Source organism: Gavia stellata, chromosome 1 (assembly GCF_030936135.1).
Source record: "Gavia stellata isolate bGavSte3 chromosome 1, bGavSte3.hap2, whole genome shotgun sequence".
Lineage (NCBI taxonomy): Eukaryota > Metazoa > Chordata > Aves > Gaviiformes > Gaviidae > Gavia > Gavia stellata.
Genome location: NC_082594.1, coordinates 111,537,359 through 111,564,829, shown reverse-complemented (window position 1 = coordinate 111,564,829; position 27,471 = coordinate 111,537,359). Strand labels below are relative to the sequence as shown.

Below are 27,471 nucleotides of genomic sequence, written 5' to 3'. Positions count from 1 at the left end.
AATGTTACGGTTGAGAGCATGACAGATAAGCAAGAATGTGAGACAAACTAATATTTTTTTATTCAATGCAAGGTTTCAATGGTATGAAATTAATAAGACTGGGCACCACACAGTGAATAAAGAAGACAAAAAGAAATGTTGAATAGCTCCATGAAGAAGAGATCCTGTATATGACCAGATAATTATAGCTACACTTTAATACTATGCACAAAAAGAAAAAATTTAACTGACAGTGAAAACCTAAATTCTGACATTCCTCTTCTGTTTTTTAACACTGACTTTGTAAGTCTGACCTTCTTTTAAAGCAGACAAAATATGTGTGTATATGTATGCGTATATTTTAAAATTGCAACACAGTAGCAGAGAACTATTTCTGAAATTTTAAACTCAAATTTGAAAAAAAAGAGAAAGTAAACCCAAAACAATCTCAGAAAGAAGGGAGAAATTGGTGTTAATTTGCTGGGGGTCAGGATGCCAGAAACTCAGTAATCAAGGATGTTCCTCGGCATTCATCCTTTGAATTGCAGAAAGTCAACACAAGGAGTCTTACGACTCTCAGGGAACTTCTGCTCTTTTGTATGACAGCTACACTATCTAACCATTTTATATTAACAGTGTGGACTTTATTCTCTGGATAGAGTGGCTTTTTTCCTAGAGACTATGGTTAATTAATTGGTTTTGTTCTGATTGCTGGAAAGTTTGTAATTAGCTGTTCCGGAGATCTTTTTTTGTGTCTTTCTTCCCTTGGGCAATTCTGAACGGTCTCTACAGAGACCTGTGTGCTTGTCAGGTGGTGTAGGGCCACTGCTTTGAGGGATCTTCCCAATAAGCTGATATCCAGAGCACCCCTAACAATTTACCTTTACCTTACCATGTTTTCTTCACTCATTACTTGTGCAGCAGGGGCACCAAGAGACTCTTTTAGATAGATAGATAGATAGATACACACACACAAACTCCCATATATATACACACACACATAAATATATATATATTTCATTATAATATCATGACATTGGTTACATTTTATAAAAATGAGTTTTGTTTATATTGGGGCTTCCTTTTGTAGTATATGCTAAAGCAAGGGCAAGCCTATGAAACTGTGTTTCTGATAGCTTTCACACCCAAGAAAGGACTTGAAGGGGCACCACATGGATGTGATCCAGGTTTACAATTACTGACTGCTAACATCCAAAGTTTCTAAACTACTGACCCATCAGCTTGGGCAAATGTCTGCTTGGGCAAAAGGATTTGCTACAAAAGTTAGTCAACCTGTCCTGGAGTTATGTAGCTGAAACAGACAGCATTTTTAGAAAGGCAAGCTGCGTGTTGACATCATCAATGGCAAAATGCAATGACACATTTTCTAAATAATCATCTAAGAAAGACAAATTTGTGGGTTTCTCTATTTATTCTAATCTGCCCCCCAACCATTGAAATCTGTCAGAACAGGGATGGTGCATAAGCCCCTGTAAATATGGCTGAGTTGTGCAAAAACAACAGTAATCCTTATAATACACAATCTATCACGACACTTCTTATCTCCTGTTGTATAATCCCCTGCACACATTAACCTCTTAGCAATATTACATGTAGAAGAAAAACCCTGAGTGTTGTGAATACCCCTTTAGCAGAATTAATCCTGTATAATACAACTGTTTCAGTGACGTGCAGTGCAGTACTATTTCTCTCACTCTTCCACCCGTGGCTCTCCTTCCTCTGGGGCAGATGCCTCAAGAGCAAAGCGCTTTTTTCTGATATGCAGCTCCCTAGGAACTCTCCCTCTCCTTCTACAGTTACAAATCCTGTCCTTCAAGCCTCAGGAAGGGAAACATAGCATTTTGAAATCCAAATACTATATCAGAAATTCTACCCGGTAGTTTGACCCCTCAAAAAGAAATGTTGTTAAGTGGTGCCAAAAAGATTCTGGTCTTCCATAATGAAAGGATATCCACTGATTGCGGGTAAGGCTTGTGCTAGAAAACCAGATGCTACATAGTGGATCAGCACCACGTGCTTCTGAGTTCACTACAAGTGCCCTATAGGAAAGCTATTTTTTGCATTTTAGGGTTACCAAATAATAGGGTATTGTCAGAGGTCCCTGTGCTTTGAAGTGGAAAGTGCTTTTTCATACAGCAATTTCATTTGATATTTAACTTTGATTATTTTTTGACATGCACAGTAATGAGTCCACAGATCAATTATCCTTTAGATTATGGTGTTAAGCACATTCATTTTTATAATATTTTTCTAGTGAGACAGCTAGCTTGCTTTGAGCTGAACACTGAGGACTTTGAACCTGCCTGACTTGAAAGAGAAAATAAAAAGGCCATTTCAATACCACATATATATGCCTGTATAATGTTTGAAGTCAAGACTGGAGCTTTTCAGGGTAGTAAAAAACTGCAGGGATAAATAGGCAAAATTAAAGTACTATTAAGGTAATAATAACAGAAACCTTACCGTCCAGGTGACTTGAACCGTCGTGGGTGTCAGCACAACAGGATTATGGAGTCGTACAATGACATCTCCCAGTTCTTTCTGGACTTGCCTGTGATCCACACCTTGTGCTGGTGGGCTGATATCTGCCAGGGCAGGCACACACATGAAAGCATTATTTTAATGACAAGAGTTATATATGGCATCAATAAGAATTACTGAATAGCTTAATGGTCTGATTTAAACACCCTTTATAGTACTGTTTTTAAAACAATACAGTACTAAGGTTTAAATATGAACTCCAAAGCATTTCAAGTAATGCAAACAAACCATTCACCTTTAGCTGCTTAGGAAATAAAGAAATATAAAGATGTTTAAATGAGTATTCAGAGTTGATGGCAAAGTTTTCTCAGATGTGGTAAGTTATGAGAGAGATGCAATATTTGCTAGTTCCAAAATACTCAGATAATAATAATGTTGCCCAGATGTCTGGAACCAAATTGGTTAGTATAATTTAAGAAAATGAACAGGGTGGTGGTTTTTTTTATTTTCTTAGAGCACACACGACATTAAGTCATTATATGTTTCCAAACTTTCACTAAGCTTCCCCTCCCCACATACCATGCACACAAGAAACCAAACACTAAAAATAGCATTTTTTTTCTGCAAAGCAAATTTTTCCTTTACAGATATAGAAAATGAAATCTAGTGCAAAGAATTAATTTATGAAGCCAATCCGATTCTAATATAATACTAAAATCCAACAAAAATACTCTACCACAAAAATTTTCTCTTCAAGATTATGTCAAAGATTCCTTCAAAGTATGTGGGGAAATTATCTCTTCTAGTCAAAATCTGAAGGAATTTGATCACCTAGTATACATCTATGGAAAACTGTGACTCTACCTCCAGCATCACGTGTGGCCCTAGTACCTAGTCCTTAGGGACCACATTTGGATTATGCCATTGTGTTAATCTGAATGAAGCTGTATTACCTTTGCTAAAGAGGAACCGCAAATACAAAACATGTCAGAAAATGGAGAAGGAGATGCGCAATGTGTCTTTTTAGTGACAATTCCTGGAAATCATCATTTTCTGTTACCTTGTGCCAAAAGGAGAATGTTGGGCTACAGCTATCACCTAGCACGTCCCTTCCCTCCAACTTAGACAGAAATGAAGGTACTTTCTAGGAGCCAGTGAAGTCTGGATCCTTTCAATGATCTTGCAAAACTGTTCTTGGTCAACAGTTACAGATGCCCTTACTATGTCAATTGTCTGTGTGGATTGCATAATGCCTGTTAGAAATACACATACTGATTATTTCTGCTGGAATTTGCTTGTAATTTTTCCAGAAGAAGGGATTTGGACCACAAGCACAGATTATATTCAAAAAGACCCTATACGTTATGGTCATGCCTGTCTAGGCATCTGTGAATTCTGCTTGGTTTTCCCATGGGATTCACTAGCCAAAGACACTTTCATTCTTTTTGGATCAACATCATGTCCTTGTGAAGAGAGTACATAAATAAAAGGATTTTTTCCCCCTCTGATGGTCTTAGATATGAGAGCATGCAGCATGGAATTTCTTTCTATCTTCTAAATATTATTAAGAATAACCAAAAGTGCTCTTAAAAATTAAACATCTAAATTTAACAACTGAGTTTGAATGACATGCCTCCAGATTTTGAGAGAAAGTAGTTTTTGATCATTGATATGTCAGCTTCGTAAGTCTGGATTGTTATGGGTTCTGAGCCACCAACAAACAATATTGCCACAGGCTTCTACTGATATTCAAATAAAAATGGCTCTGTGGATCTCCAAAGAGAATATAATCCAAATATGGATGTTGATGAAGGAGCTTGTCTAGCAAATTATGCCTATTCAAAGTGACCACGAAACAGAGAGATATAATGAAATAAATCTGTAAGACAGCAACTCAGGCTGGTTTACAGGATGATAATTTATGCTGCTGTCCACTAAAAGCTACGATCCTTGTTACCAAATACCTACAGCTATCCATAGCTACATTTTAGGTGAAGTTATCCTGTGGTATACAACCAACAAAGTACCTATATCCCCTCAGGAGAAAAGACATTTCTACATAGTGTGCTTGTATGAACAGCAGTTCATCATTTTCATGGGACATATGCCCAGACGTAAGGGAATAACATGGGCTAATAACAGTAAGAAATTAGTATCAAGATGTGCATGTGGAATTCTGTTTTCTGGTAAGTACACTTGGAAACATATGCATATGTGATGCTCACAGTGTAATGTCTTGTAATATCATTTTCACATTACTAGGACACTCCTGGTGGAAAAGCAGTTGAACTACCTATAAGGCTATTGTCAAGTACTGGAATAATAAAATCATGACTTGAGCAAAACTGGCTCAAGAAGCTATATTCTGAGCACAATTAAAAGGTCTCTAAAATTAAATTGGTTATATATTTTCTCTAACCTCTCTTTTAACAGCTTCCAGTGAACTTACTATTAGTTGCTGGATCGATGGGCCAAGGCCAATTGTATGAAGTTCAACGAGGCCAAGTGCCAAGTCCTGCACTTGGATCACAACAACCCCATGCAACGCTACAGGCTTGGGGAAGAGTGGCTGGAAAGCTGCCCAGCGGAAAAGAACCTGGGGGTGTTGATTGACAGCTGGCTGAAGATGAGCCAGCAGTGTGCCCAGGTGGCCAAGAAGGCCAACGGCATCCTGGCCTGTATCAGAAATAGTGTGGCCAGCAGGACTAGGGAAGTGATCGTGACACTGTACTCGGCACTGGTGAGGTTGCACCTCGAATACTGTGTTCCATTTTGGGCCCCTAACCACCAGAAGCACATTGAGGTACTGGAGCATGTCCAGAGAAGGGCAACAAAGCTGCTGAGGGGTCTGGAGCACAAGTCTTATGAGGAGCGGATGAGGGAACTGGGGTTGTTTAGTCTGGAGAAGAGGAGGCTGAGGGGAGACCTCATCGCTCTCTACAATTACCTGAAAGGGGGTTGCAGAGAGGTGGGTGTTGGTCTTTTCTCCCAAGTGACTAGCGACAGGACAAGAGGAAATAGCCTCAAGTTGCATCAGGGAAGGTTTAGGCTGGATATTAGAAAAAATTTCCTTATTGAGAGAGTGGTGAAGCATTGGAACAGGCTGCCCAAGGAGGTGGTGGAGTCACCATCACTGAAGGTGTTCAAGGAACGTGTGGACTTGGCATTGCGGGACATGGTTTAGTGGGCATGGTGGTGTTGGGTTGATGGTTGGACTTGATGATCTTACAGGTCTTTTCCAACCTTAGTGATTCTGTGAATATATGGTTTGGTCTGTTAATAACACAAACAAGAAATCAACTCTTTTCTTAGAGGAATTACCGATTGTCCTTATTTGATGTAAGTCATATAAGGTAAACATTTTGATAGTGCCTCGTTGTCTACTTATAGTCCACTGGTGAAAATAGGCATAAAAACCTATTACTTGCATTTATTATACTTAATACCAGGAAATTAAATGCTCAGCTATTAAAGCCACCACAGGCACCTGTTGCAAATTAATATTATATAGCACTGTTATAGCTGCTTTTTTCTTCCTCCATGGCCACTGTGAATATGCTTTCTACTGTGTGTCAGCTTGTTCTGTGAGCCTGAATTGAATTCAGGCATAATTAGAAATCACATTAAAACATTATGTTAATTTTCAATTGATTTTATGATTTAATTCTATTAAACTGCAGGCTTGCAAAGAAGCTATAAATCTTGTACATGTCTCAGTGTGCTTGACTGCTAAACAGCTTCTGGAAATGGAAGCTGCAACACATGCCGTAGCTAATTAAAAGACATGTTTTTACTGAAATCAAATTGCTTGTCAGTATGTCAGATAAAAAGTCTATACTTGACACTCAAATGCCAAACAAAGTTGTTTTTTTAACTAGGTGATAAGTTATTCAGACTAAAAGGCTGGTGCAATGAAAAGCATGAGTCACCCTATAATAATGGGAGAGTAAGAAAGAAAAGAAAACTTGTGATACTCCATGGATAGTCAAGCCATGAAATCCCTGCCCAACTCACTCCTTCGGCTTTTCAGAAAGCAGCTCTGTTTCTCCTTTTACAGCAATGATGACTATTTTGAGGGGATAATTATTAACAACAGGTTTATTCAGAAATAGACTGGGATGAGAGAGGTTGGATGTGATGGTTATGTGATAAAGAAATACCACCCTACTCTTGTTTCTCTCTCTCCATCTCGGACCAGCAAAGGACCCAAATCACTTATACATGCTGGAGGCTGACACAGGATGCATTCTCCATGCACACTTTTATAAATTCCATAAACAGAGACAGAGGATCTCATTCTAAATTAACTGAGAGAGGAGCTATTACTTTGGACTCAAAAAAATTATGATTCCAAAAAAATATTAATTCCTGTATTCCAACCTGTTTAACACAGAACTACACTCTTTAATGAAGTATGGAAGCAATGTGTTGTCAAAGTCAAAAAAATCCATGCTGTGAAGCGAAATTTCTTTGTGGCAGTTATACGTGGTTAGAGCTTGATGTAATGTGAACAGAATTCAATAGTCAATTCAACAGCAATGGAGGATCACAGCTACCAATTATATCACCACCCTATAAATGAGGGATTTCACTTCAGCCTTCCCTCTTGGTTTATGCAGTGAATTAATATGAAGAACTCAGAAATCTAGGTATATAAATAGAAGACCCATACTTTTCTCAGAATAACTTCAAAATATTCTTAGCATGCAGATGCCTTAATTTACATGAATTCTCTGACTAAATGTTGGACCAGATTAAGCAATACACTTTTGCAATTCTCTTGATTAAAACTAATGCTAAACACGGTGTCTGCCTGTCATAAACACTTGTTCTAATATTATATCCCTATTACAATAATGGACAAGAAGTAAGGACATGGAGAGAAAAGATACTGAGGAGAGCATGGTATTCAGAGCACTTTTCTGAAAAGCTTGGGTAAATCACGTTACTGTCAAAAGAAACCAGGCATCAAGGAGCACACCAAGTCTAAGTGCACTGCAAACCAAAAGGTCTACAATGAACCAACGTTTAAAGAGCTAACCTGTCTCTCCTAAACTCTAGATCGATACAGTAAACATTGGACTGTTTTTTATTTTTATTGGTTAAGCTCATTTATCATGATTCTTTCAGCCTGAGTGCTAAAGCCAAATGGCAAGACTGACCTATTGGTCAACTCTCAGTTCCTTCTTTCTATTTTAGCTCAAGCACATAAGCCTTAATAATTACTATTACCTTGTGTTCGGACAGGATCTGACATAGGGCTGGGATCACTCAGACCTTGTGAATTGATAGCTCTCACCATAAACAGGTAGATTGTATTGGGGCGCAGTCCTCTCACAGTGTAGAGAGTGGTCTTCACATGGTTAGCCACTGTTTGCCAACTATTGCTCACAGATTGACTGCAATGAGAAGAGGATTGAAGATTACAGACTAATGCAAAAGAAAAATAAAGAGGTGAAAGGACCTATTTTTGGTAACCCTATATCAAGTCTAAGTACAGGGAAAAGTGAAAGCAGGGTAAAAAGAAAAATATTTGTTTCAGTTAACTCATCAAGATGGGATAAAAAAAATAACACAGCTGTCAAAAGTATTTCTCCTTTCAACAGAAGCAAAAGGTATCTCTCTAAAATAAATACCAGCAAAAGGAAAGTGTGGAGAGCTGTAAAGTAAATATGAATGATAAACAGGCCACACTTGAACACAAACCTTAGAAAATAAAATCCTGTTAAAAGAATAATTTTCTATACTGCTAAGTAAATTATGTCCATAAATGGTCATTGGAAGAAAAGTATCCTCCTTGAACTAAATTCATACTCAGAGTTACAAAAAAAAGGTCTGAAAACATGCTTGTAAATGAAGGAAAGTATATGAATATTTTTCTGCCACTATATTTTCCATTGGACATTATTATAATTAGATTACAATCCACTGTATGAAGAGATTTCAAGTGTGATTATTAAAACAGCTTTTAATGAAAATGCCTAGCTTTTGTTAAAGTTATTAATGGGATGCCAATAAAGCATATTTAGGGTGAAATATCACAAAAGGTTAAAGAGAAAGTTTGATTTTATAGTGCTTTGTTGTATACCACTGATTAAAAAATTCTTTAAATATATTAAAAGGAAAAATAAAATGGAAAGCTATGAGTTTCATGTTGTTTCAATTGTTTCATTCATGTAATGCATAAAGGGTAGTTCAAGTTCCAGAACAAGACCAACAGTCTCACATACAGTAATGTTCTTTACATATCAACATAGCAGGATGAAGTATTATCACTATAACTTCTTAAATTTGCATGCATATGATTGTGACAAGTTCTTGCATGAATTTTAACTAAAAGATTTGGCATTTCTTGCACATCTTTGTTAGGGAAAACATTTAAGAATGTGCACATTTTTAAGCAGAAGCATATATTACTGATACATGTAAGAGGTATGGCCCATGCTTCAACAATCTTGCTGAACTGGGGCCCAGGATTTCTTTCCTACCACATATTAAATGCTGCTGTGTGGAAGGGAGCAGCTGGATTCTCTTCAACTTCAGACTGCAGGATGAAAACCTAAATTATCAACACCAGCCTTTTAGTTAAAAGTCTATCTAAGTCTATCTAAAACAGTAAAAAATAGAAATTTAAAGTGTTTTGACTCTTTAATAGGTGCTGCTTTAACAAGAACAGGAATTCAAGTATGCAGCAAGGCTTCAGGATTATCCATTTATTTTCAGATTATTTGTACTATGATAGTCAAGGTAACACTGGCCCAAATGATTTGACCTACAGTATTCCCACAGGAGACTCTCACTGATTGTCAATGCTAAGGGGAAAGTAACAAATAATGACTGCATTGTCCTGTTATATTCCTGTTGACCTGAAGAAATAGTTGGAGGCTCCTCTAATTAATCACTTAGAAAAAAGTGATAAAGTGAAAAAAAAAAATCAATTTAAAAAATAAGAATCAATGCCTGCCATAGGAGTTAAGTCTTCTAATGAACTTCTAATGATATGTGTAGAGTCCAAAAGAACACCACAATGCCAGGAGAACAGCTGGTACCAGGGTTTAAACAAAATTAGAAAGGAAGATTGAAAGTGGAATAATTCACATACCTAAAAGCCTCAATGATATATGCACTAGCTGGTAGGCTTCCAGGGGTCCCTGGCTGCCAGGACAGGGTGACACTGTTCTTAGTAACATCAGTGACCTGAGGTTTGGATGGTGGCCCGGGGAGGTCATTTATATCATAATTTTTACTGACTGCTGCTCCACCGGATTCTGTAAGGGGCAAATATAAAACAATTACTTTTTATCTTTGATTGTGTAAATTTGATCAAAGTAGATTAAAAGGAAAAACATGCCAAACATCTCCAAAATCAGCATAACTAATGTTCTTAATCTGTAAAGAAGTAAGTCAACAATTGCATTACCACGTATATTTTTGGAAGAAGAGCTATCATTCTTTAGGTATTTACCGAAAGAAAAAACACACAAAACTCAAAAGGTTATATATCAATATATAAAAAAAAAGAAAAGAAAGAACAACAAAAAAGCTCAGCTTTGCTGAAATTTACATAAAATATCAAAACCTCAGTTACTAGAAGGCTAAGAAAGTTCCTATTTCCAGATGAACTCCAGTACTCACAGAGAGCACATTGGACTTTGACAGGACGCTGTGTAGGCATAATAGGTTTTTTGTCCAAGCCAATTACTGGATGAATCCACAGTTTATTAATACTCCTGTTTAGAAGAGTTATAGCATACCGGACTCACTGGAGACAAATACAAATTGTTGCAATGTCAATGGGCATTTAAAGATAATAGCAATGAAATGCAAGGAGTGTGAAGGAACCCAACCTTCCCACCTAAAACTTCTCCATCTCAATCCCAGAATTTCTAGAATGGATTATTTGACTCAGACTGCTCTAATATAGCCTACACTTTCATTGTGTGCCAGCTGAAAAACAGCCCCTGGAAATCACTTACCTGTCACCTCCAGCACAGCACTCCAAGATGTCTCCCCACTGGAACTTGTAGCAACACAGGTGTAAGTCCCAGTATCGGACAGCTAAACATAAAGAACAGTTAAGGGAGGTTTTAACAACCATTTAGAATCAGTTGACAGAGTTTACTCTAATTTTCTTTTTTTAAATGTTTCTTGGTAAGAAGGGCTTAACCTACATTTTATACCAGACTAGAGGGCACTGGACATTTTCAAACAATCATTTAATGGTGGTTTACTTTCGGAGAACTATAATAAGATTACTTGCTTCTAATACTTTTCTAATTCTAATCTTCATATTTTTAATGGTACCAGTACAGCATGTAAGTTCTACAGAACAGATCTTTTAGACAGTGTCAATCTTTGTATTGGTTACAACAAATGCAGGTGAAATCAGGTAACAATATAACAATTAATTTCTTAGAGGATAAAATCTCACCATTCATCATCCCATGATGACCCAGAGATACAGTTTCCAGTGCCAGGAAGGCAGTTACATCATCTTAGACTGTTATGACAGATGAAGTCATTTCTATACAGGCCACCACACATACAAATACTGTTGCTGAGACTTAACAGTGGTTCTCTCTACACAGACAGTCCTCCAAGCCATTTTCAAATAGCAAAGTTAAATCAGATCCTAGACCATGCTTACCTCTCTTCTGTTTCACGTGGGATTTTATTTCAGGCTTGCAAGGCACTTTGGTAGCAAAAAAAATGCATTTGTGTGAAACTGTTGTGATTCCCTGGTCATTTCATATATTTCAATTTATTTGGGGAAACCGTTTTGAATTATATTGTCAATATTAATATCATTGCTGTATAAACTGTTCTACTGGAAAATTTGACAAGTGTTTTGCTATTCCTTACTTAAATTTAAAGATTTCTGAGACAAAAACTAGTGAAGACTACAGACATGGGTGGAAAATAGTAACTTCACAAAGCACAAAATATACAGAGGAGCCCTCCTACCACTATGTATAAAGCATGGTAATCTGGAGATGGAAGCAGAAGAGGGAGAGCGATGACTCTAGTGATAAAAGAGAAGAATTATATCCACCACCAGATGACTTGACGGAAATAGGACTTCATCCAAGAAGCTTTATTGGACTTTAAGGAATTATAATGGGTGTTCTGCTAAATGCAGATTGGCACTATAGCAAAAGTGCTTATACCTCACTCTTCAAGAAGAATGTCAAGGCAAATAAGTGAAATGCTCTTTAGATGACTTGTTGATATATAATTTAATTGATTTTTAACTTTGTCATGTTTGAATTTTGTTGGTATTTTCTTCAGATACACTGGGACTGCAGTGTACCATTCTTAAGGGCAGGAAGCAACTGATTAATGCCAGTGCAACAGTCTGAATGAGCATGACTTGCATTTTAGGAGGTTCTTTTGCTGTGAAATACAAGCAATATTCAAACCCCTCTGACAATGCCTCAGAGACTCCAAATATAGAGGTACTGCTAATGAAATGAGAAAGACTCTTGAAAGGAGACAGATTTTCCAGAGGAGAAAGCCTCATTGCATTCTGAAGTAGTGTTTTATTTTGCTGCTTCTGAGCTTTTATTAAATATATAATTCTTCATTATGTGATAATGGAGAATATTTCTCAAGGCTATGGTTCTCAACTTCATTTGTGTACTACTGTGTCAGATGGTGTATGGCATACTCATGAAGTATGTAGTATACACAACAGAGTAACTTGCAGAAGGCAAACTCAACATACAAAGCAAGCTGGAGATATACTGCCTCTTCCAAGTTATGGTGAATTATCTAACTTCCATACTGTGGATGGATTAGATACAGGCATAGCGTATTGATAATTCAATTATTTATACTTTTTGTGCTGTGAAAAAAGCAACAGGGGAGGTGAATAGAATATCTTTGCTATTCAATAAAACAGTATTCTTCCTTCGTTAATGCAGGTGTCTAAATCTGGTGCGCTACCTTTCTACTGAGCAGAAGGGAGTTTTCCGTCAGTGTTGACCTGTCTGAAAGAGTGCTGAGTGAGTGATGTACGTCAGTTTTTAGTTGTCTTTCTCAGAGCAACCGGGAAGATTGGCTCATCAGAAAACTATCTAGGTTCATGTTTATGACTGTGGCCCATGGTTCACTGTAACTGCTGCAGACTCCTGAATAATTTGTTTTACATACAGAAAGAGAGTTACATAGCGGAAAAGGATGGTCTCAAAGATTTAAATAGTACTGGCTCATCTTTACCCATATCTTGAAATCTTTTATGATTGCAATAGTGATTATTTGTGAGGGGAGGAGAGGGCTGAGGACATGCAAGTGATTAATATTGTTTTGAACTTGGGTATGCAAGTGTACTTGGACATATTTTGTGGCCATTTTTTACTTAGGAAGTGTTGATAGTCCTTGCTCAGGTAGACCTGAGAGAGAAGTTAAACATTCCAGACTTAAATCCGTATTTAATTCGTAAAAATTGCAAGGTACAGGAGAAATCTGATTTTTATGGTTGTGTGTGTTTTTTGTTCTCAAGTATGAGTCAAACAGTGTACATTACTGCAATCGAGGGGGTTTATAAAAAAAGTCTTTCTGAGCCTTTAAAGAAAATTGGTTACTAGTGAATGAGCCACTTAAGGATCAATAAAAGCTTCATGTCTTTCAAAACCACACTCACTACTAATACTGTTTTCTTCTCCCCTTGCAAGCAGTTTTTTTCCTTTCGTTTACAGACCTTGTGCCTCTAACAGTGAGATTAATGTGCTGGCACGATTCAGAACCAATTTCATTGTTTGCATAGCTGCATGCAGACAGGTATCCCAGGAGCTTCCGCCTCATGGACACTCCACAGAAGCCCATCATCGATGCCAGAAAATTTGTTTGAAATCACTAGGCTTCCACCTTTAATTGCTGCTTTCTAACACTACTGGGGAATCTTGACTATTCAAGCGCACTCTTTAATCCAGCTCTACAGGAAAAATGCATTAACCTTCATGGCCTAAACCTGCCTTCAGCCCAGGGAGGAAGGATAAATTGTTTACTCAAGGAAAGCTAGCATAAATTTTTTAATAAATTCCATTTTCTTCCAAGGAAGTTAACAATTCATCTACGATCACTGATGAGATGGTATCAGAAAACAAAACCGCACTTCATGTCTTGTCCTCGGTAGCTATGTTTATTGACATCTTTTTGGATGGCAAAGCTAAGTGCAGAAATTACTGTTGATGAAATTAAATGGTTTCTGAAATTGGCTTTAAGTTCTTGACAAATAATTACATTCGCCTTACTATTTTTCCATATGCATGCTTGTCCACATACACACAAACAACTACGCATTCTTATCTTTGAACAGGGAAAAAATTAAAAGCCCGAAGATTTGTGATGCAATGTTTATCAACAAAATCTGACATTATACTATTTGGAATATTATAAGATTTCTTCGTACTTTTAAGATATTGTATTATGTCATGTGTCAAAGTGTAAATATTATGACAGGCATTTCATTTTTAATAGAAACCCCTCTGCATATGACTGCATGTATGTTACAGTATTAGTTGTCTTCTCCCATCCACAGCCTTATGGAACATCTCCAGCAAGCATAACATTGGAATAAATCAGCTAGCTCAAGACTGCCAAGACTTATTGATGGAGAAAGTGCACTGCCAATCCCTGATGAACTCCAGAATCACTTGCTAGCACAATAGCTCCTTGGAAAATTATGATCAGGTGTTGAAAATGAACTGCTCTAAGTTTTAACAGAGACAACAGGCCAATGGCATCATGATAAGACTGACTGAAAATATAAGGAAGGCCTGTCCTTTTACATGTCTATCCGTCCCCAACTTATGTGTTTTACTGCAACTTATGTAAGATTTTAAATATCAGTTCTACTTTTAGGGAATTCTAATAGAAATATCTGATGCTGGTTTGGCACTTCTCCCCCCCCCCCCCCCCCCCCCCCCCCGCCCCTTCCCTACACGATGTCAAAGAATTAAATAGGATGTGGACTTGGTGAGAATTTCATAGTAAAAGAGACAATTAAGTTAATTTTGAAGACAACAGACATCAAGACAGCAGAGCTGCTTGAGACACACACCAACAGCTCAAGACTAGCCACGTACCACTTGTAGCAATTGTTTTGTTATCGCTACTCACCCGCAGAGTTTTAATCTGAAGAGTCCCCTGATCCTGTATGGATGTTCGAGGGTCTCTGCCCAGGAAGGTGTATCCTTCTTTCAACCAGCTGATGACAGGAAGGGGGTCGCCAGTTGCCTTGCACTTCAGCAAAGCTGTCCCATCCACTGCCAGTGTCTGATTGACCGGCCCCTGGAGGATGATGGGTGGAGGCCTATCTGTCAAGACTAAACAGTGACATGCACATTGGCATCCACACCATTAATGATCCTATGCTGCAGCTAGCCCTTTCCTTGACACAGTACCAATTTTAACAGACTGGTTTAAGTTAGCCTCTAAGAGGCTGAAAACATTATTTTTGGAAGACCCACAGATACATGTTAACAATTAACTGGTATATTTGAAAACCGTTTTTACAAGTATTTTATTTCACCACTGCAAGATAACACCTAGTATATAAACTTCTGTTAGCAAAGATAATCAGAAGCGTTTAATTAAGACAGGATGAAAATTAAGACCTTGATCCAGAAGAAGAGGTACATCTCTTTTTTCTTCCAATTAGGAAAGCACTTAAAGCATGTGTTTAATGTCACATCAAAATGTCCTTAACTGCTTACCTGATTTAGGGCCTAAAAGAGAAAATCTGTTAAAGTTCAAAGTGAAACACCATAGCCATTCTGGCATGGGTACCAACCACATCTCCCATTCATGCTCAACTTGCAAGTTTTCATCAGCAGAAGTATTTAACAATATACAAAACATTTTAATAATCTGAGTGATCTAAATGACTGTACCACTCTTTCCAGTGGAGAAAAATTCAAACTCAATCAAACCATTTAACAGCTTATCAAATAATTTCATCACCTTTTAAAGCCATGAACTCTCTTAATTTTTTTTCCCCTAATAATTTACGTTTGCATGCTTGAAATACTGCTTAAAGGACTCCATTACCAGTGAGCAAGTGCATGGCTGCATATAAACCTTATTCTATGACCAGAGAGATATCTTGAAGTTGAGGTAAAATGCTCATGTTCACTTTTCTTGAAAGACCAATTTTTCATAAATAATTCTGCTGTTGAACCTATTCTCTGAGCCATCTGTTGAGCCGCAATATATAACTCCCTGTTTCTAAAGAATGTGTTATACAAAATGAATGTGAAGTACTTGAATATAAACAAGGCTATGACTCCTGCATAAAATCAGTGTAACGGAACTGAGAATTCATATTCATTTTTATATATTTACCTGTCACACTGCTGTTGTTTTAAATCTTTGAACAACTGAACAATTATATGATTGGTATTAAATATAGTAACAGGCAGGATTAGCTCCTAAACCAGTGTAAGTTAACCTGCCTCCACTGATGTCAATTGAGTTTGAATCATTTATTCTAGCTGAGAATCTGGTTCATTATAGTCCATACTCAACACCTGACTCTAACAATGAAGTGAAAATAAATTACTGTGAAGCAATATGGTTTCTGTTGCATTTGAGATGCAAATCTCTGGAACCTTCAATAGAACCAAAGTGCTTTTATTATGTTATTTAATAAATAAAAAAATATTAGGGAGATTTTAGTGGTACATTTTATACCTAAAATAATTGTTTCTGAAATTGTAATGTTGCAAAAATACTAACTACCTTCTTTTATTAACAAGATACACAAAGGACAGAATCATTAGTATTAGTAGCTCCTTGGAGTGTGAGTTCATCACATCTATTGAAATTGAAACTGAAAATAGAAAGCCAATAGCGATTATTTATTAACACCAGAACGTGAAAGCTATTTTGGAAATTCTGAAATATCCCACTGAACACAGAGATATGACAGGAAACAGTATATTATAAGAAAAGAGAAAATGTAATGCATTTTCACCTTGTTATGAATTTTTTTATCTCATTAAGGTTCCTTATGACTACACAGTTCAGCCATTTGGTGAAATAAAAATTTATCTCAGCTCATATGTACTATCAGCATACCTACAGCACGAGTATATTCAAATGAAAACTTAGCTGTGTAAGTTTTCATTTAGATTTAACGTAAAACAGCAAATCCCAGTTTTCTAGGTAGCTAAAAATTAAGGAAAAGGAATTACTTAAGTTGCTAACTATGCCACTGCAGTTATTTGCTGCACCTAATTGCCTTTCATATGTGTAGCAATGTAGGTATTTTCAAAACCTACTGCATTACAGATATTGTTCTTTGGCATGTAATTAGTTTTTTTACAGCCCAAGTGAGGAGCTCATAATCCTTTAAATAGCTCTGATCAATAGAGTAATTGAAAGTCTCCTGGCCAGAAAGAATCTTCATTTTCAAGGGTGTTATGGGTGAAAGACCACTACAGGTTTCCATGACACTAAGGCTAAAGGTTAAATGAACACTTAGGGTTTCCACTGATCTGTGAACGACTGTATTGTCTTCACAACTATGACTTGTAAATCTTCTCTAAAACGTGTATATGTGCTTGTATTCCTACTACATAGGTCTCTTGTACAAGGATTGAAAACTTAAAAACATATATCATAAGCATTCTGAAGAACAGAGAGATAATGAAAACAATCCACAAAAAGGTTGGGGCTTTTGTTAGTTTATTTTACAATATTTTAATTTTTTAATTTAAATTTTATGTTGTTTTCTCCTAGCAGGAAACTTTTATATCCATTCTACAGATATATCTTGTGTGGCTAAAATATGTTTGCATAGTAAAAGAGAAGTTGATTTCAAAATTAATTTAATGTAAAAAAATGGTTTTGAAACTCTTTGTCAGCAACCATATATTCACATATGCTGATAACTGAAAAATTGTCAGATTCCTTTTGTGATAAAATGTAGCTTAAATTTTGAGCAGAGTATCAGAAAAGAACAAATTATATTTGTCCATGAACAGTTCATTCACTACAAATGTGATTTGGATCAATTAAAACTATGTTTAAATTTGGGTGGAATTTGGTCAAATTACAACAGGAAATTAAAATAAGAGAATGATAAAATGAAGTCTTTACTTTGGCACTTCCAAAATCAACATTTCAAAGGTTTTCCTGGTGAATTAATGGGGAAAATCAGACACAAGTCATGAAATTCTCATGATGAACAATAGCATGATAGGGCAGGGTGCTCTCCTGAGAGGTGGAAAAGTAGAGACCAACCCTTCCTCTGTCTTTTTTGTGGAAGAGCTTTGGAGAAGGCTGTGAAGTTGTTCTGAACCTTTCCTGTTTGAAACTGTCAAACTTGCTATAAAACATGTAATATACATTTGATCAGGGACAGGAATCATGGTTGCCAGATTTGCAGATGAGTAAACTGTGAATGATATTAAATTCTTCCAGGAGGATTTGAGAGAGACATATCCCAGAATATTCAACAGATCTATAGTCAAAAAATTGCAGAGGATTTTGGGAAAAATGCCTTAAGTGTCTATTCCAAATCAGTGGAGAGGAAGCTGTTGAGGTATGCTACCAACTCCTTCTTTTTTTGTTTGTTTTTTTTTTTTTCTTTTGACAGCTGTTCTGAATTCTCCTTCTAGGTCCAGCCTTTTGCTTTCATTCAAAAGCCCAGGAATGTAATATTTTTAAATTAATTTAATATCCTAAAACATTTCATTCTTATGTTGCCATCCACTGGGGAAGGTTAATCTTGCTCCTTCATTCCAATACTTATCCTAAACCGCAACTGCTGGGTAAACTAGCATTGGTAGGCTGATCATACAGTTGAGCACGCAGTGGTTGAAATTTTTATTAATAAATATAAATAATAACTAGATTAGGAGAAACTGAGATCTTCTCCAAAATACTCTGTGCATGATGGATAAATTTATGGAATTACTAATTGTAAACTATTCTTTTTATCTTGAGCAGACATAGTTAGATGGAAGCATTTGGTTTATTTGCATGATCTGTCATTTAAGACTGAGCTGCTTACTCAATTCTTGAGTTTGAAAGGGTTGCTAAGATTGTCTCAATTTTTAAAATGATTTTGCTTTTCCAGATGTGTGTTAGACAGTGAATTACATGATAGCCTTTCAAGAAAATACAAGATTTGAATTTCAAATACACTGAAGGCTCTTAGCACAGTCCATAATCAGCAAAATTATCACTCAACTCAGCACATTTCATCACAGCTAGTAATCTTTTCTCATGTGAACACTTGAGTTAAAAATATTTCCAGTAAAGACTTGTAAGTACAAAAATGTAACAACTGAAACACTGCTATATATGGTATAATTAAGCACTTGTTTTTCTGCACATGACATATGTTTTCATTCTGTATTGGAACTTCAATTGGATCTAAATTACTCTGGATCAAACAAAAATGTGTTCAAAATGAAAAAGATGGCTCACCACTATTATTAAATCATTAACCAAACAGAAAAATTCTGGGCTATGAAGTAAAACTGAAATCACCAGCCAAAAACTAGAACACTGTTGCTTAAGTATATAGCTAGTATGCACAGTGTTTATCTTTTATTATCTTTTTAAAACCATTAAATTAGATTTCCCTACTGATAAAAATCATTAGCTTCCATAACTTCTGCTTAGCATAAACCAAAACAGATTATTTAGACATTTATGGTTAACTTCCTAATGGAAAGCAATTAAAAAAATTTCTGTGATCTAATGGTACATTTATTTATGTAATCTCAGTTCCACAATATTGTTCTGGCACTTTTCTCCTGACCTCACCTGCCCTTTGACTCAAGGATGAAATGGTATTTCTATAAAGCAACCTTGTATTATTTTATAATGATCATGCTGACAGTGGGTTCTTGAAAGAACGCAGGTCTTGCATTCCTTGAGCAGCAGAGCCACCAGCTAGTGCTTTCTCTAGGCAATGTGGAATGTACACCGCCTTTAATCAAAATTAATTGTCGTTGAGTTTGCATTTTAGCAGGGACACCTATGTGAGCTTTCTGTTGACTTGTTAAATAAACTAACAAAAATTCCAAAGAGGTCATTAGGATTTATTATTTTTCCCCCCACACAAGAAATAGATAAAGATGGGCCACAGGCCTTGTCTGTCAAAAGGAAGAATTTCTCATCACTAATATCCTTGAACCTGATTTGATCCTCTCGGCCCCTGTTGCAGTAAATCTGTACAGCATCATCAGGTGCAACCATTAACAGCTCAATGTCCTCTTAGCCAATGTTTGTGTGTTCTATTTATTCCAATCACAGTCATGCCAGTGAATCAGGAAGCACTATGGACAGATATTAAAAAATACTGCCTTTCCATTAATTTTAAATGACCTTTTAATCTACATTTAAATTTGAATTGAATGAAAATGCATCATTTTGTCATAGACCATGAGAGAAAGGACTTAAAGAAACTGCAGAGCGAAGGTTAGCCTTTAGTCTCCAGAAACTACTTTACAGAAAAGCAATGTGTTTGTAAAGATGCAAGGATAAGGCAGAAATTATCTCCCCTTGTCATAAAAATACAGACAGCTTTTGGAAAACAAAGAAAAAGCATCAAATTAATGCTCAAACCTCTATAACATGAGCCTGAACCTCTCTACCTGTCACTTGTGATGAATATGCTCTTGTGAAAAGCCAGATTATTCAGAATTAGACATCTTTTCAAACTTTCATGGTGCAGGCAGGTCTCTAAGGGAACAGTAAAAGTAGACCTCTGCATATAACAACAGTTTTAATGGCAAAAATTCATCAAAGTCTGTCAGGAGCTATTTAATGAGTCAGTTCAGATAAGGAATAATTATGCTGGGGAATGCAACCATCTCCTAGTATAAGAGGAATTCTGTTGTTTTCTTCACTAACATTAAAGGATGCAAACTGCCTTCTATCCACAATGGGATGAAGAGGGATATCAACAGGATTCCTGACATATGAAAAAGATTCATGTTTGTAGATGGAGTAAGGTAAACTTCAAGGAAGGATAACTTTCAAACCCAAAATTTTTAAATGGAAAACATCAAGACAGATCATGTAGTGCTTTTCTTTTCCTTTCCTGAAAACCCTACCTATGTATTTACATGACTCTTTTCACATCTAACCTTACTGAGTTCTTAGAACACAGCTCTGAGGTAAGGAAATATCTTGGTGCCTTATTGCCCCAGGGACTAAAGGGCTACATGTAGCTGTTCTAAACCAACAGTATTCCAGTAAATTCAAGGCAACAGTGTTGATTTAATTGAGCTAAGGACACATCTCCAGACTAGCTGCCTATGGTAATACTAAAGACTGGGACTGAGGCGGGAATTGAACCTGATTTTTCTGCCTCCCAGCTCACTGCTTTAATCACAAACCTATTCAGTCTTCACAATATTTTTGCAGTCCTATCTTAGCTCTAGCGAACCGAGAAGCCTGCATTCTCACCAGCCCTATTTTAAACTGGTTTGTACCTTGTTTGTATTATTAAGGAACGTCTAGAAATCCAGCAAAAGGCAAAACAGACTTTGATGCTTTTTTGATACCATGGAGATTTGGACAGACATACTTTTTTAATTGTATTTTCTGTAGAAACTTGTCTGTTTGCTTGTATGAATTATGTGATCTCATTTGCCTTTATTTACACTACTTTTAAAATACTATTGACAGGAAAAAACAATAGGAATTTCTATAGCTCACCATCAGTAACCTCCAGCTGAGCCTTTGCTAAAATGCTTCCAGCAACCGTCAGTGCTTGACAAATGTAGTAGCCTGCATCAGACCGCTGAATGTTGGTAATAGTGAGGTCTCCGGTTGGTGACACTGAATACCTGCTGTTGGGTTGGAGAGGCTGGTTTGGGAAGAGTAGATTCTGCAAAGACAATTCATCTCACATCAATTCAAAACACAAAAGCACCACTTTTCCCTCAACTAGAGAGGCAACGATTTTTCCTTAAAAGAACTATATATAAACTAGAAGAAAAAGTAAGTGTGGTTATGACTTTATGAACACATAGAGCTAGCTTTCCCTGCCTTGGGCAACTTGCAGTTTAAATTAGAAACAGGCCTTTGACAGCACACAGTGCTGTATTCTGGCTGGGGGTCTAGGCGAGGAGAAATTTTCCAACAATCACACTTGAGTGATTTGTATTTGTGACACATTCATCTCCATTCTGAATTTAATTGTAATAATACACTTGGCAGTCAAACCAGGAGGACACAACACTACAGTAAACATTAGAAAACTAGCAGAAAGAATTGAATCCTGGAGACTTGAGGGAGTATAGCACTATTGTTTGGCTGTGAATATATTCTGGGCAAAGGAAAAAATAAGAGCGTGGCACAGAAGGAAAACTGGGAGGAAGATACAAACAGGTCATAAAGTAGGAGAAGCTGGCAGAGCATGAGATCTTAAAGGAGAAGTACAAGGAAATTAAAACTGAGATATACCAAAGGAGAAAAGCAGCATGGAGCCTTGAGGGTGAAGAGAAAGTGTATAAATCTGATGTGGAAATCATCAGAGAAAAAAAATAATTTCATGTAGGATAAATCATCAGTTAGCACAAAACAGGGAGATTAGCTTTTGCCTTTGGGCTGGATTGGAGAAAAGAGAGATGTCAATAAGAATAACTGGAATGGATGTAGCAGTCATTGCATATGATGAAGGACTGAATGAATCAATAACACAGAAAAGGACGGAAAAGCTTTTAGTGGTGAGGGCTGTGTTTTCAAAGAAAAGTTATACCATCTGGCACAGCTCTTGATGTGAATAAAAAAGAACAGGAAAAGGGAGGCAATGTGAACAGAAAGGTCAGCAGCATTGCCCAATGAGACAGAAAGGGGAATAGATTAAACAATAATTAAACAACAGCAATTCCAGTCTGGCTTTTGTGTCAACTCAACAAGCCTCTCTGAAAAAATACAATTGTTTGTGTCAGGAATATCGCAACACACTGTTACCCTGCTGTGATAAGCTTTCAGTCATTACTGCAGCTCTACATAGCTCTGCTGTGCTTTCTAATGATGACTCCTTACTAACTTTTAAGTTTGCCTATGTGGGTTAAAAAGAAAATATAGAAGTATAGAGCAGGGTAATAAATTAATTTTCTGTAGATCTGCTTCTTCTGCAGCAGACCTTAATGGTTTATAAAACATTACTTGGAACTGACAAGCAACAAACTTCGATTTTAAAAAATTCTGCTTTGACGTAAACCTCACACCTTTATCTCTCTGGTTTTGGCCATAAAAGGAGAGAGATATATTTTAAATAAGATCCGACACTCCAGGTATCCTTATGATTGTATTAATCTACTAGGTTACTTGTTACCCTAGGGTGAGTCTTTCCACTTACCCCCTTTCAATGTCAATGTTCAAGAAATTTTTCACAGCAAATTTTTCCTCAAAAAATCAATATGCACCCAGTAAACATGTCAGATCCAATAAGAAAACAAGTGTGAAAATTCTGAAACAATTTCAGGCTACAGGGCTAAGTGGGTCTCGAAAAATTGCCCTGTTTTCTGAATTGCCTTGAAACTTTTCAAAATAACCTCTGCCTGGCACAGATACCTACCAAATGAGGGTATTATGAAAACTCCACTAAATTTTATGAGAAAGCAGAGAATTTTTATATGGTTGACTCCATTTATCACTCGTGATGCAAAGTGTAAAAAGAAACACAACGTAAAAGACGGTGCAAGGATCAAGCTCCTAATTCTTAACAGGGAAAAGATTCAGAATCCTCTTCATCACTGCATTAGAAAGGGGATGTTACCCTTCTTTTTATCTTCAGCATGGGCTTATCTGCTTTTGAGAAGGACCACATCCTAGTGAATATTCCACACTTCAGGAGGAGCTCATCAGTCTCATGACTCCTCCCTTCAAAGACCAGGTAACTATGAATTATAACTTGTACTAAATTAAAGTACAACCCCTTTTTAAATGTGTTTACAATTTCACTGGTTTTAATTAGCTGTAGGGTTGTTCATCTGGGCACAATGGTGGCATGCTGCGTTGCAAACAGGAGGACCAGAGTCATCCGTGATGTAATACCACTGAATTTATCTCAAGGAAGAATTCGATCTAGAGAGTCTAAACGTTACATGAATCCTGCCCTCGTGCATTCCGTTGGCGGGCAGCTGTTAGGTTCTGGGGAAAAGGCTACTGAGTACAAAGGTCTGGCTGTTTATGCACAAAAAATGACTGAGGAGGGAACAGCTCCCCTCCCTTCCAGCTGGTTGTGCTCAGAAACAGAGGATCAAGAAATGTATTCACAATGAAAACTGGAGTGGGCTAACATGACTACATAACATTACTCTGAATACTAACAGTGGTGCTGCAAACAGTTCCTCGAATAAAAGCAGAAGCAAGCGTTGTAAAGCCAAGCAACAACTTATAGCCGGGCACACAAAGGTGAAAAGTCATGTATGTTCAGTGGACAGTGCCTAATTTGGCCAAAATACCACCCTTCAGATTTGTATGATGATATACAGTATGTGGATACTCACCTATTCTATGGCGTCTCATTGCAAGATCTGTCAAGTTGTATATTGAGACGGTAACGCTAACCTGTGTTACTTCACTGATGTTCAATTAAGATTAACATGAGGGTGTAGTGAATCACATTGAGCTATGTTTTGAGGTTTGCTTATAAATCATGTAGGTATCAATTTTTATGTTGCATTTATTTGCCAAAAAAGACCATTCTAACCCTCAGGGATCTGGTTCTCAATATAGTAATTAATTTTCCAGGTTTGTAATTAAACAGCTTCAACATGGTACAATCAGTAGGTAATAACATTCAATTAAAGACACAAGATGCATTTTCACCTTAAAATGTTTTTACCCTTGAAGTGATACCAATGGAAGAGGATAAAATAGAGTATTAACACTTTTCAATTACGCTAAATGACTTTAATCCTGCAAATGATGTCCTACTTTAATTAGAAGCTCTTCTCTTTATTACAGCGTGATGGATGTCCACTTTATTAGATTCAAGTGTGACACTATAAGCTCACTTTACATAAACATTACCATGTTATTAAAATGCTCTACAAGAAAGGGTTTTGAAATGCTAGCTAGCACATCAGTACTTCCTACTTTAATTTCACTATGCTATTTTACTTTCCCCTTGGAACAATTTTCACCTCAGTGAGACTCGCAATGCTGTGCCTTACCAGGATGTGATCCATGGAGGCTAGATCTAAAGTTCTCTGAATACTACATTGAAAGAAACACACTGAAGACTAAGCTTACACTCATAAAGTAATAGTGTTGTATCTTTGTAAGCCACAAATGCAACAGAGAACAAAATGCTGTCACCCTTGGTTCTGTCATTCTGAACCAGTTATCTGACCTCGTACGAATGTGAAGGAGAAGCAGGTGGGGCAGAGCAGGAGATCTGTGGTTCAGCCCTTATTTCACTTTTTAACTGAGCTGGTACACACAGCGCCTTCAGATTAGACAAAAGGCACATCTGCACTGCATAGCACAGTGTGGATACTTGAACTAACTCCCATATTGCCGTGTGGGAAGAAGCAGCACAGGGCTTTGAAAAGACTAACTTAGCCAATGGAGAAGGGTACGTAGTCTGGATACATAGACAGACCTAGACATGACAGGCTTCATCAGGGAGCTGCAGAAGGCACTGTTCTTGGGCATCCGTTTGCTCCTATTAATCTTTTCTCAGGTGCAAAAGAGAATATGGCACATAGTTTACAGCGTTCAAATTTAACATATTAACATGAACTGCACGTTAAAAGTGAGAAGGGCTGACTTCTGCTCTAACATAGTGCCGATACAGCAACAGCAGTAAAAAAATATTCTGGCATGACATTCAAATATTAACCTATAGAAATTAGTACTGGCTGATGACAACATTGACTGCTACATCAGGAATTTTGCTTTCAAAAAATGACAGTAAGGATCAGGGAAGTATTTCCAAAACCAGATTCAGAAATTTCCTGAAACAACTTTACTGAAGAAAGCATCTGTGGGTTCAACACCTATATCTGTATGCACTGTGAGAATACACCAATGCAAATAAGCTTGCTAGATATATATCTGCTTGATCATGTCTAGACAGGTTGTGAACTGTAATTACTGACTCTGATTAGTTAAAAATTGAGTCATACCTTTTTATCTATGTTTGTCTCACCCACCTGTTTGTCGGGGGCCTCAGAATTAAAAGTCTGTAAGATATATACTATTGCTTTCTATACTTTTATACAGCACCTAGCACAAGTTTCACCAACTTAAACGGCCTTCAAGTTCTTCACAGTATTAATATTTTAAAAAAACAGCAACAAAAATGTCAGTAGAGAACAGTGATAGTTTAAAAGACAAATTCCTGTGAAAGATTAAAAGAATCTGTGAAAGGTGATATAAATAATAGTCCTAAAAATTTAACAATATAACTATTTAGAAAGGCTTGAAAGACTTAGAGGGTGCTTATAACTTACCTGGCTTCCTTCTTTTTGCCAGAAAACAGCTGGCTGGGGATTTCCTTTAGTTTCACAAGGAAAATTCACTGTTCGACCCTGGGCTACAATCTGGTCTCGGGGTCTCACCACAAACTGTGGGGGAGCTACAATGTAAGAAAAACCATGGCGTAAATGTGGGATATTTTGCAAGGGGGAGATGAGGAATATTAAAGGAAAGAGACAACATTAAGGAGATTTGTTTTATGCCAGGGGACGTAACACCAGAAACATTAATTGGTATAGACAGAACTAATATATAAACAAAAACAACAACAGCAACAAAAAGAGCAGCAATATCAGTATGATATCCCCAGTTGTAAAAAAAAAAAAAAAAGGAAAGAAACATTACCACCATACATGCTAGAGTAAATTCTGATGACAATAAATGCTAAGAGGCAGCTGTCAGGTCTTTATGATGCTGGCTCTGGATGTATGCTACCTTCCGTCTGGGCAGATATCAGCACTCTCATACCCTCTACGCTTCACAGAGCTTCTTGTTGTGCTGGAGCTATCATGTATTGCAAGGTATGAATTAGGATATACAGACCGCCTTTTTCAGTCTGCTCCTCTAGATGTTTAAAAATGATTGAGAAAGGCGAGGAAGGTCTGGATGACAGCAGAAGGACAGAAGTTCAAGAGCTCCCTCACTTCTCTCAGGGGTAGCGTGGTCAAGAATGGAGTGGGAAGGAGGACTTGCTGTAAAAAGAACTGTTGCTAAAACAACACAAACTGGGGAGATCCAGGTTTCAGCTTGTGTAAAGACAAGAAAGAAGCCACAGTTGAAGAGTTAGTGGGCAGCAGTGAGCGATAAGTAAGAAGGAATAGGTATTCCAGGAGATCAGGAAGAGACAAGGAAAAGAAAAAAAGGAGAAAGTTAAAACAAAAAAGGAGAACCAGGACTGGCTGTTTTCAAGTAGATGGCATTAAGTGTTCAGATATAGGGGATCAGGAAGCACAGTAAGAAGTGAACAATTTCTAAAGGAGAGGAGTAGTTTTACTTGTGTTGATGGAGAATAGAGAGTCAATGTTTAGTGGGAATAAGAAGGGAGAGAAAAGGTGTTAATGTGCAGAAGGAAAGTGGGGAAGAAGCAGTGTTGGAGGATTTGAGAGAAAAAAACTTGACATCAGCGACTATGTTGAGCATGATGGGATTAAAGCGAATGACTTTTCTATGCATGACATGCAAACCTTCCAGTCTTAGTTCAACATTGGAATTCACTGGAATTGGACTTATACTATCTGGCATATCTTAAAAATGTAAGCAGTGTCTCCAAATATTCTCATCAAAACAGTAGCTAACTTTTGTGGTAGGCTGAAGAAAGGTACAAAATAATAACAAAAAAATCCCCACATTAATTTTCTTCTATTCCACTATTGGTTCAGTGGTTGTGGAGAGGGATGGTTTAGGAACACTAAGCTTTTAGATAAACAGAATTTAAGTGTTTTAGAAAACCATATTTTCACCATTATAATTAAAAACTATTTAATTAGTCATGAAGAGCAATCAAGACCCAGCTTCCGATTACACCTG

The 27,471-nt window shown here is 37.0% G+C and overlaps 1 protein-coding gene across 1 annotated transcript in view; it reads right to left on the bottom strand.

Annotated features, from left to right (window-relative positions):
* ROBO2 (roundabout guidance receptor 2) overlaps positions 1-27,471 on the bottom strand; it is a 468,174-nt gene that overhangs the window by 76,855 nt on the left and 363,848 nt on the right. The window contains exons 9-15 of the mRNA XM_059820733.1: positions 25,920-26,044; positions 21,163-21,334; positions 14,602-14,807; positions 10,458-10,539; positions 9,584-9,749; positions 7,714-7,880; positions 2,464-2,585 (exon numbers count right to left, since the gene is read on the bottom strand). Of these exons, the coding sequence (XP_059676716.1) occupies positions 2,464-2,585; positions 7,714-7,880; positions 9,584-9,749; positions 10,458-10,539; positions 14,602-14,807; positions 21,163-21,334; positions 25,920-26,044 (1,040 nt within the window). The remainder of the gene's footprint in view (positions 1-2,463; positions 2,586-7,713; positions 7,881-9,583; positions 9,750-10,457; positions 10,540-14,601; positions 14,808-21,162; positions 21,335-25,919; positions 26,045-27,471) is intronic.